The sequence below is a fragment of the Malus sylvestris genome, chromosome 5 (genome assembly GCF_916048215.2).
Source record: "Malus sylvestris chromosome 5, drMalSylv7.2, whole genome shotgun sequence".
Classification (NCBI taxonomy): Eukaryota; Viridiplantae; Streptophyta; class Magnoliopsida; order Rosales; family Rosaceae; genus Malus; species Malus sylvestris.
Genome location: NC_062264.1, coordinates 20580284 through 20591687, shown reverse-complemented (window position 1 = coordinate 20591687; position 11404 = coordinate 20580284). Strand labels below are relative to the sequence as shown.

Sequence of the window (11404 nt, the reverse complement as noted above, 5' to 3'; positions counted from 1 at the left end):
ACATGGTTGCCGTTGAGATTTTGGACTCGTCATCTTCAAGCTTCAGGTACTTGAAGTATCGCTCCACGTTCCACACGAATGTGTCGAGCTCCTTTGCTTCCCTTTTCCCATTATAGGATTTGGGTTTAAAGGAGTCGATTACCTTGGAGTCCAACGCCTTGATTTCCCTCGACCCTTGCACGAATTGCTTCACAACTGCTTCTTTACAAAACGCCACATCTCCCTTAAGTTCCCTTGTGTCCTTTATCTCTTCTTGAAGCGCCACAAACCTTGCCTCTATGTTGTCAAGGTGAACCTGGACTTCCCTCCGCATCTTGTCTGCCATGGTGTTGAGAGCGCCAAGGAGCTCATCTCGTAGCCCTTCCACCAAGCCACGCAGTTCATCCTTACCATTGTCCACCATGGTTTGGATTTCCTCCTTGTCGACAACGTCCTCATCAAGTCGAGTATCGAACTCGAGTATGGTTCGTTCCACCTTCTCGAGTCGCTCTTCCATGGTCTCCATCGATGCTTGCAAGTCCTTTAACTTTGGCTTGCTCTTGGCAACGTCTTGGACCTCGGCAGTACGCTCCCTTAGGTCGGAGACTCCGGACACCATCTCTCCACTTGCCATATCCTACTTTCCTTCAAGTGATTCACGAGCTTGGCTCTGATACCAGCTGTCACGGGATGACTCTTTAAGCCTTCCGCCCGTGCGGCACTTAGACTTGAATACCTCGATGAACAAGCTAAGTAAGCCTTCGAAGCCTCGCTTCCCCGGATCGAATCACAAAGAAAGCTAAGATAGCTTGGAGAATGCTAAAATCACTTAGAAGATGGGAGAAAGGAAGCTTTGTATTGAAACTTAAGAGAACTTTACAATTGCTTACAATTCTTGGATTCTTGGATGGTTTGGCCAAATGGCCTTGCCTCCTATTTATAGGCCTAAGTCACCTCCTCAATGGAGGGTTCTAGAATCCCCTACTTACATCCAAAAATATCTAGCATAGTTCTAGATACAACTTGCCTAATCTAGATTATTCTAGGTGAGGCTTAAATATGTACACTTGTGTGGAATGTTCCGGAATGCCCTAGATTATCTTGAATGCTCCGCCACGTTCTTGATTTCTCCGGGACGTTCCAGAAGCTTCCATGAAGACATGGCTTCATGGGCTTAGATATATGATGTCTTGGGCATTTTCTTTGTTTTTAACATGCGGCCCGTGACACTAGGATATTGATGAAACTGCTAAAGAACCTTCTTATAAGTTGGTGATTTTTGCTTCTGTCTATTTCTATTTTGGCTTGTTTGATATATGGGTTAACAAATTTTTGCTGCTAGACGGGTTGTGGGGGTTGAGTTTTCAATGCAAAGTGTTTAAATTTAGCACTTGATTGAGTTTTCAAATTTGTTTTTATATCCTTATTTGACTAATCCTAATTGCGTTCAGTTTTCCGGGGTATGAAGTAGAAGCCTAGTTAATGTACCTTATTGTTATTATTCCGAAGGGTTTTTTTGTGTGCCTGTAGCATCAGTTATTTAAAATTAGACACTATTCGGAAGAGTAGAAGTATAACTAAATGAATTCTTCTTTCTAGGTGAGAACCTTTGTAATGTTAGTGGTGTACATTACAAATTAGAATCTATTTGCATTCTGTTTAAAAATTCTCATGAACGAGAGTTCATGGCAATTTTAATGGTTATTATCGACGGTTCAGATGCTTAAGAGGTAGCAATGAACTCAAAGTAAAGGTGTTTTTTGTTTTTGTAGGGAACAAATCCGAGTTTAGAGGCGATGATAGATACCAGCCTTGGTCATTAACTCGCCAAAACGAGTGAAATTATAACGCTAGCCTTTATCTATGGGACCTTGGGTTCAAAATTTATGTGCTCATCCATAATTGGTTGTAAATTGGTAAAAGCAAGCCAGTGTAAATGGAAATTTATTGGACACACCCACGACTTGATAAACCAATACATAATCAATGAATTTTTGTAAATATTGTCATGTATGTAGTTTTATTGAACTATACAAATTAATTCTACTTAAATTCTAAAATTATACAAACTGATTATACTAAAAATTATACAAAACTGATTTTGCAAAAATGATCGATGACTGAAATGGTTGAAGATTGATTGAACTAATTCTGCAAAATGGTCGAAGATGAGTTGAATTGATTATGTAAAATAGTCGAAGATGGGTTGAATTGATTTTGCAAAAAATGATTAAGGACTTATTGAACTAATTCTGCAAAAATGGTCAAAGACGGTTGAACTGATTCTGCAAAAAAAGTCAATGACTGGTTGAACTGATTCTACAAAAATGGTCGATGATTGATAGAACTGATTCTGCGAAAATGGTCGATGACGGGTTAAACTGATTATGCAAAATGATCGATGACTGATTGATCTTATTCTGCAAAATGATCGAAGATGGGTTGAACTAATTCTACAGAAAATGATCGATGACTTATTGAACTGATTCTGCAAAAATAGTCGAAGACGGGTTGAATTAATTCTGAAAAAATTGTCAATTATTGATTGAACTGATTATGTGAAAATGGTCGAGAACGGGTTGAATTGATTCTATAAAAGTGGTCGAAGACGGGTTGAATTGATTCTACAAAAATGGTCAATGATTAATTGAAACTGATTATGCGAAAATGGTCAATGACAGGTCGAACTGATTCAGCAAAAATAGGCGAGATCAGGTTAAACTGATTCTGCAAAAATGGTCAATGATTAATTGAACTGATTCTGCGAAAATGATCGATGGCAGGTTGAACTGATACTAGTAATAAATGATACAAACTGATTCTACATATAATTTCAAAACTAATTCTACAGAAATAGTCTAGCTTATGACACATATTAATTTGGTTGAGTGATGAGGGTTGAGTTTTATTAATAGCCCTAAAGCCTTAGGGCTATGGTTGGTATTTTAAAACATTGTTTCAATGTTTTTGGGCTGGGCTTTAGATGTTTTTGTGTTTTTGTCTTTTCTTGATATGTTTAAAAACTAGTGGAGTTCTTTGAAATATAGTGAAAGTTTTTGTCTTTATATATAAAGCTCCCTATTTTTTAATAGTTAATGTAATTCTGGGTCCAAGAAAATAATAAAATAAATATTTGACACATTTGGAAAAAAAAATAAAAATTAGTACTTGTATTTAATTTACCACATCAGCCATCAAATAAAATTTTAACATATTGTATTTGATATCTCCTTTGGAGATACTCTTACCAGTTTGGAGTGAAGTGACAGAAGTCATTGACGTAGGACAAAAAAAAAAAAAAGAGCTTGCTCTGATGAATTTCAATTGTGCCTCCCTTTTTTTTATGAATTTCACTGCACCTCCTTTGGCAGCAACAATAAGAAGCAAAACTGCTGACCACAAGAAACACGGAATTGACACCAGCGGCCCTGTGACTTGGATACCACTTCACCCCTGGAATCAAGAATGTGATTTTTTATTTTTTTTAAATACTTTATCAAAACAGAGAGATGAATTCGAACTTATAGCCTCTTTCAACTTTGGAACAAGAATTGCATATATTGATTTCTACGTAAATTTAGTTGATTTTTCTTTTTGGATACCAAAGTTCACCGCTAGTTTTGGGTTTGGATTCTTCTTCTCAATTGGTTACCTGGATTCTATTTTGCTTCCTGGGTCTGATACACGTAATGAGGACGCTAAGTAAACAGCCTCCCAATCAAATCATGCAACATCATGTGGAAAGTGAAAAACGTGGTGACGCATGATGGTTTTTGAGACACTGGCACCTTACATCCTCAATTCATGCAAGTCTCTCATTTTCCTTGTTCTGGTGTAAATGTTTCACACCAGAACAAGGCAAAGGCATCAGATTAATAGATCTCTAATGCCATAGAAAATAAATCCAAAACAGAAAGAGCTAACAATTCCAATATATAAATTAAGTAGTTCTCTTCATAACATATCAAATTCTTGAAATATCAGTAATTAGATGTTTTCCATGATAAGTTTTCAGCTGTAAGAGCATAATTACAAGCTTAGAGTGTGTTCAACTACTGAATGGTATCCCCATTCTAAAACACTCCGGTACGTATCATTTTTTTCCTTCGTCACGCTCGACATCAAAACAAAAGATCCTCTTCCTTTTTAGTTTCCGCTATGAGAGCTTTTCATCGATCAGAAGTATCGGATGGAGTGGAACGCTGCTCAGCATCAAACTGAAGGGAAATGCCTATTGAGGTTGTAGGGCAGTGAGTAGAACTCTTCACTCCTGGTATCTGTGTTGTAATTCTGAAATTTTTCCCACCAGTGCCTACCACTGTCTCTCCGAGTTGTGCTGTGTCCACGGCTGACAGTTAAGTCCAAGAACAAGGCGACAATGATGCCAACAGTTGCTGGAGACGAGAAAATTACTTCAACGATATTGTTGAACTGCAGTTTCAAATAAGCAACATTCATGAGTTAGCAGAGAGTTATGTGTAAGATAACTTTTAAGCTGTGCAGATAAGTTGCAATTAAAACTACTCACCCAAATGGAACGAGTGTGAACAGGACCGCGATCAGAAATCAAGTGGTATTCATGAAAGTATTCTGTCACCGAAAGACCCATGAAGATAGAAAAGCCTACAATGAACATCGTCCTAAAGCTGTTTAGGTTGCAGAACTGGAGCAAACCAAGGCCAGCAGAAGCTGCACACCACTCAACGTATATCACTATCGACATTTCAAAATATAAATCTAATATGTGAACTCTGAAGGAGCATAGACACTAAACTGAGATATATTAAGTATTCAGTCCACATATACTCAAAAGTGGAAAATCAACAATACATAGTCATAATTATGATTTAGGAACGAAATGCTTACCAACATAGGCGAAGAGGACGCAATACAACGCTGCGAAAATTGGCATTGGTATCGAAGCAAGAAAAGCCCCAAATTTTCCTGCGCATGACATAATTAGTGATACACTCATACTAGATAATGCAAACAAAGTTATGAATAGTTTGTATTGTTGAATGTGTAAAACGGAATACTCTACCTAATACAGAGAAGAAGAGCATAAAGGCTGCTGATATCTGAATTACTCTCCGACTTCCAACCCGTGTCATTCCCAGAAGGCCAGCATTTTCACTAGAAAATAGGGTAGGATCATTAGATCACAGTTGCTTTCTCTTTTTCTTTCGGTTAACGATTATAGTTTCTTTCTTCTTTAGATGAGCTTTCTGTTAACGCAGAGTTCTACAAGCCTACAACTAAGGTGCCCACGCCGTCAATGCCTAAAACTAAGCAACCATGGGGCACTTGTAATATGGATTCAGAACAGTGATTCATATTATTGTTCTTCAAAATTATATGCAGACAAACTGTAAAATTGAGTCAGAGAAGCATAGGTCCTTATTCCATACAACAAAAGACATCATAATTGCATAAGTTAAATACTCACACTGAAGCAGTGGAGCCAGATACTGAGCCAAATATTCCATCCAGAAAAGTGCTTACGCCCTGAAATTTTACAAGACGAATTAAGTTTTTCATTGCCACAACTATAAAGATGTGATTAACATTAGAATTCAATCGGACCACTTCCTACCAGCCAGCCAACACCTCTGCTGATAACAGAAGGTGGTATAGGGGTGGCACTCCCATATCTTGACGCCGCAATAAATGTACCTGTAGACTGCCCCAAATGAATGGGGAGTAAAAATATGTCAGCGCGAATGAAAAGCAATGCGTATTCATTTTATAAACCTTTCACTGAGAAACATATTTCAAGTCAAAAGATAACATTAGCTTAAGATGAGAATGTCATATTTATTCTTCGCTTAAAACGTCAAGAGAGCCATCTATGAAGGCATATTAATACAAGTTTCCTCAAGAAATCGTAATAAAGATGTCTGGTCTACTTTATGTGTATATGCAAAATAAACATCTGCCTTTGTAAATTCAGTCTTGAATTATCAAAACTAGAATATGCAATTCATTAAAGAAACAAGAAAGAAATTCATAAGTCTTACCTCAATAATGGCAACGAAAGCCGCAGCCATCATTGCAAAAATATCTCCAGCATTAAAATCAGGACGCCCCCATTGAAACGGATAGGGAATCCTTATCCTGCATATGGTGGAAGAGAAAACGTTATTGAATGGCATACTGTTTTATTAAAATCATGAATTACGTTACAATGATCCAGCATCTAGCAATGCAGGAGTAAACTTCTGGAGCATGAAACCAAGAGATAAGAGTAGACGTAATTGTTTATGGTGCCTCAGCAAGTGCACTATGATAATTAGGCTTAAGTTTGATCTTATAGTAACTCAAAACAGGAAGTTTTCTTCAGAACATGGAAAACACCCACAACATAATTGCGGAAACACGGTATAACTAGAACAGCTTTCTCTAACAGAAAAAGGAAAATAAGATCCCATGGTTACTCAAAACAGGAATTGTTCTTCAGAAATATTGAAAAGCACGAAGATCATCATTGCAGAGTGCATAACTAGAACATGTTTGATTCTTTCAAATAATCCACCTCCAAAAATTTCTCTATTGACCGTCTCCTGTATTTGGGGTCATATAATTGCACATCTCAATTTTCATTGCAAACAAGTATTTCCCGCTGAAGTAAACTGTTATCGACAACTCTCTTACAGAACATTCGTATGGGGAAACAAATCCATTAGCATTAGCCATGAATGGTTGAGCACTAACATAAAAAACAAAATAAAAAACATGAATGATCGATTGAAAATGTCAGTACAGGTGCTTCTTGCATGAAATGCAAATGCTAGCTAGAAGTTGAAGTTTACCAAGGAGCAGCGCTAATCAGCCCTGAACGATCAGTGCGGCAACTAATTTGAGTTGCATAAGATCTTTTCTTATACGCACCAGCTGCTGTCAAAATTTCTGCATATGTCCATACAATCGCAACTGTAAACAGTACGGCAAATCGACCAAATATAGGCGGTTTTAACCTCATCGTGTACTGCAGTAACGATAGTCAAATATCAGAACAGACTATTAGTAAGAGTAGATATGCATATTTTACGTTCTATACATAATATAACATGAGTTATTGAAAATTAAATTGAAGATGTCAGCATGAAAATGATCATTCAGGACATTGCCCACCTGTGATATGAAAACCACAAGGATCAGTGCTGGTAATCCAATTTCAACACATTTTGCCAGCTGCAACCATCAAACAGAAAGAAAAAAAAAATCAAAACAAAGTAATACCGACATGTAGTTGACAGAGAAGCTTAAAGGAGGTCTGAGTTAATATCAAACCCAAGTTTAAAGTAGTGCCTAAAAGCTCCCGTGATTAAATACTTTATTTTTTTTCGTAGAAATGACATTTGAGATTTAACATCATGAATTGACCACTATGTTGGAAATTTGAGTAGTTTAAGTAGAAATTTCTTTGTCCCACATTAGTCATTCCTAAAAGATTTTATCACTTTATAAGGCTTTGTGCTTTATAGGAAGTGATTGGAGTAATAGGCCTGGAGACTAAAATTGGGCTCACCCTTGAGGTGTACTAATTAATTGGTAATTAATATATAATTAATTATAATTAATATATATTTAATTGTCAAAAGATGAGCCTTGGGCCTTGGGGCTTTAATAATTAAATTAATTAATTATTTTCATTTTTGCCAACAGACTCATCTTTTCAGATGAAGTCTAAAGTGTGAAAACGCAGAAACAAAAACACCATTTTCAGCAGATGTCTCCCAACAGATGCATCCCTTCCTTATACCTGTTGCGAACAGGTATAATCACATTATATATGCATCCATCTGCATGGCATTTAGAATACAGAAAAAATCATAAATCTTCTCCTGCAATCATAAACATCCTTACTGAGAGAACCACAATAATATTCGTCAGAAGTCAATTTTCCGGTGCTGGAATTTCTGACTTAGATCGTTGAATCCTAGTGAAGCGGACGTCCGTAGAACTACAAGCACTGAGTAGGGGCGAAATTTCTGTTTCAAGGACATTGCGGTACACAAGCCTCGATCTTCAAGTTGTCTGTTTTTATAATTCGTATTCTAGTTTATATTCTGTTAATTTCTATTGCATTTATTCTTTATTAGCATATATAAATTATAACAGATTGTTGACATTTATCCAACACACTAAAGGTTCCAACTTCCAGGAGCTCTTCAATTTCTTTCTTACAAACCAATTATTTGCACTGAGCAGTAACACAATGATTGGTTCAGAATGTTACCTGAGGGAAACCAAATGCAAAGAACCCAAGTCCAGTAAGCGTTACAAGAGGAACTGCAGAGAGAGGACTAAGATACCTGCATCAAGCCACATCAATAATCAAGTTCTTTCTTAGACAAAGTAATAACTACAAAATCACATCAAGGAATTCTAACTTTGGCTTCACCGCCGATGCAGCTTACCTCCCAAAAATTCTCACAAACCCAAGAAAACCAAAGATCACCTGCAAGAGAGATGCAATCACAATTGCTCCTTGCACTGCTTTCATGGTTTCCTTAAACCTCTAAAGAAAACATTCGCAGATAACAATGAGCATAAGTATGAAAAAACTCAAAACCCCAGAAATCATATGCATTAGACTCCCTCTATGTCAAAACAAAATAGTAAACTGTAGCCATTTTAATGCAAACCCTTCTTTACCATCCACACATTCTGTCCTAGAGTCCAACAGAAAGCTAAAATCCACGAAAAAAGGAAAATGTAAAAATTGTGGGACACCAACCCGGTGGGGGTCTATGTAGACATCGAACCTCCTGGACAAGGCAATGGAGACAACAGGGATGATGAAGGCATATGAGGCCCCAATGACCACTGGAAGCCGAGTCCCGAACCAAGTCTGCAAGAGTGTGTTGATCCCAGCAACAAAGAGGATTGTTTCAATCACTTTAGCCTTCTCCACCTATTAACACAAAAAACATAGAAATTTCTGTTAGAAATATAAACACTACGAGCAAATAAATCAGAAGTAGGAAACAAAAAGGTAACAACTTTTTTATTTGTAAATTTGGGGGTATAAGGAGGTCTTACATTGCCACCACCCATGAGAGGGACAAGTAATGTGGGGATGAACACAGTGGTCCCAAGCATTACCAGGAAATGCTGGAATCCCAGAAGTATGGCTTCAGCTGCATTCAATCAAACAAGTGTTAGCAAATAGTGCAACAAAATACAAACTTTTTAGCAGGAAACGAAGAAAAAATAGGAGGGAAAAGGAAAACAGAATATAAAATACAGGGAATCATAGCCAAAAACAAAATGCTTTAATGGGTGATTGGTTTCCCGGAAAATGCAGGAAAACGAGAAAAAGAGAGGGGTAAACTGAGAAAATTTTAAGAGATTCTAGAGAAAACACTGAAACACAGAAAGGGTAATTCATGCGATTATCGAGAGAGAACAAATAGCATGTTAGTATAAAGGAAGCATCTTTATCAGAGTTTGTTTCATTTTATTTTCTCACACACGCAAACTAATCTCTGGAAAACCATTTTCTTTTCTTACAACCCATTTTTTTACTTGGCAACCAAACAAAACTGACATTGCCCAAAAACTCAGAAAATGTAAAAATACCATCATAGAAAAAAATGGAAACTTTCTCCTATGATCCATGGTAAATGTAATGTGATGGAAACAGGTTAGTGCTCTGTGTGTGTGTGCACGTTAGAGAGAGAGAGGGGGTACGCCATGGGGGAGAGGATGTGACACAGAAGTCGACACCGGGAAGCTGGTCCTTGATGGGGTGAGGCTGGAAGTCATCTGTCTTTTGGGGGCCTCCTCCGCCGCCAGCCATGGCTGTTGATGGTGGAGAGGAAGGAAAAAGCTTGAACCTTCGAGGGGGAGGGGGAGCTCAAAAACTCAGAGGCTCTCTCTCTCTCTCTCTCTCTCTCTCTGTTTGCTCAGAGCTGTGTGCTGCGCGCTGTTGTGCGTTTCGGTCCTGAAAGCGTGACAAGAGTGTCGATGATCATTAAGTACATGCAATTAGAGGGAGAGATGTTAGGCACATACGTTATGACTTTTTATCCAAACCCCAAAACCATTTTTATCACCAACTTACTTACCAAGTTACAATTTTCTTTCAAGTTTCAAGACTAACACCAATGCTTTTGTATCTGATTTTACACTAATTACTTGGTTGACTATCACTCTAATAAAGTTGGATTTCATTCATGCGGATCTTGTGTATGTGGACCTATCTTTATAATGGATAGAGATGTAACTGGTAAATATGAATGTAATTAAAAATAAATGTATGCACTCACTCTTTAATAATATTTAACTCTGAAATAAATACAACTGATTTGTAACTTCGTTAATTAAGAGTTTTCGTCCTTGCACCCGAAATTTCATGTTCAAATCTACTAAGTAAACATGCCATAGATATTTATCACAGTTTAACATATTATATAAAAAAAATATTTATTTTCAAACTTTTCGTAAGCCATTTATGCATATTTGTGAATGAGAAATGGAGTATCGCTAAGCTTAGTTATACCTTGATCAGTTGTATCAAACTCTTGCAACAATGTCAATGGGTGTGATTAGTCTTCTAATTGACAAGGAGTAATGTTAGGAAAACTAATTTTGTAAACTAAATGATATTGAAGTTGATGTTTCTTAAGTATTGATTAACGTACTTATTTTTTATTGGTGACATGACACAAATTTAATCAATACAATTAGTATCCCTAGTATTATCCAATTTACAAGTAATGTATGATGCATACATTTTTACATTATATATTCTATTACGAGTATTAATTTGTTCCTTGTATTTATTTGACAATGACACAAATTTACACAATAAAAATTCCCATTAGCTTTTCAATTCCCACAAAATATTTTCATGATCCCAATCATTATTTTCTATTCTGAAATATGACCAGCCGGAATTGCAGAGCCAAATCAGTTTGCTTGGAGGGCCAAGAACTTTTCATTTTCTTCAAACTTCTGTGTTTGCTGGTCACGTGACCTGCACGCTTCCCTGAGAGAGCAGCCCTAGGGTTGTACGACTAGAGACCATCAGAGTCGTATCTCAGTGACAGACAGGAACTGTACGTTGCAGCAGTATATCATATCCTATTACCATGTCGGGGGACTTTTGGACTTTTATTGTCATATAATCCAGTAATTAATCATTAATTTCCTTTTTACTGGAAGTTTTTATTGTAATTTTTTATTTTGGGTAAATTACATAGTAGCCCCTCAGGTCTGAGGTCTATTTGCAATCTTATACAACATCTTTAAAACATTTCACTTTCATACCTTAAGTACTATTTTATTTCAATTTCATACAACCGTTACATTTTCCATCCATGGATCTGTTAAATGCTGACTGCCTATTACATATATGCCATGTGGCTGCCAAATGTCTGCCACGTGGCAAATAAAATAATTTTTTAATTTTTTTTTA

General features: G+C 36.8%; 1 protein-coding gene across 3 annotated transcripts; it reads right to left on the bottom strand.

Moving 5' to 3' along the window:
- Positions 1-3899: 3899 nt before the first annotated feature.
- Positions 3900-9984, bottom strand: LOC126624436 (nucleobase-ascorbate transporter 4-like). Of its 3 annotated transcripts, none has more exons than XM_050293498.1 (14): positions 9676-9984; positions 9025-9122; positions 8720-8896; positions 8400-8500; positions 8219-8294; positions 7111-7170; positions 6789-6964; positions 5997-6093; positions 5573-5659; positions 5426-5484; positions 5021-5112; positions 4846-4923; positions 4508-4602; positions 3900-4410 (listed from the first exon to the last, which is right to left on the bottom strand). In XM_050293498.1, the coding sequence occupies exons 1-14, from the start codon at positions 9782-9784 to the stop codon at positions 4192-4194; spliced, it is 1524 nt and encodes a 507-aa protein (XP_050149455.1). In that variant the 5' UTR covers positions 9785-9984; the 3' UTR covers positions 3900-4191. The 3 variants fall into 3 exon arrangements, with proteins under 3 accessions (XP_050149455.1, XP_050149454.1, XP_050149453.1); XM_050293497.1 differs by having other exon boundaries at positions 4508-4668; positions 8400-8440; positions 9676-9983; XM_050293496.1 differs by having other exon boundaries at positions 4508-4668; positions 9676-9981.
- Between the last annotated feature and the right edge of the window lie 1420 nt (positions 9985-11404).

Coding starts and splice junctions, on each gene's coding strand:
- LOC126624436 (XM_050293496.1), bottom strand. CDS start 9,784: ATGGCTGGCGGCGGAGGAGGCCCCCAAAAGACAGATGACTTCCAGCCT. Junction 8,897..9,024: donor CTCTCATGGGTGGTGGCAAT/GTAAGACCTCCT, acceptor TTGTGTTAATAG/GTGGAGAAGGCTAAAGTGAT. Junction 7,171..8,218: donor TTGCATTTGGTTTCCCTCAG/GTAACATTCTGA, acceptor TGATGGTTGCAG/CTGGCAAAATGTGTTGAAAT.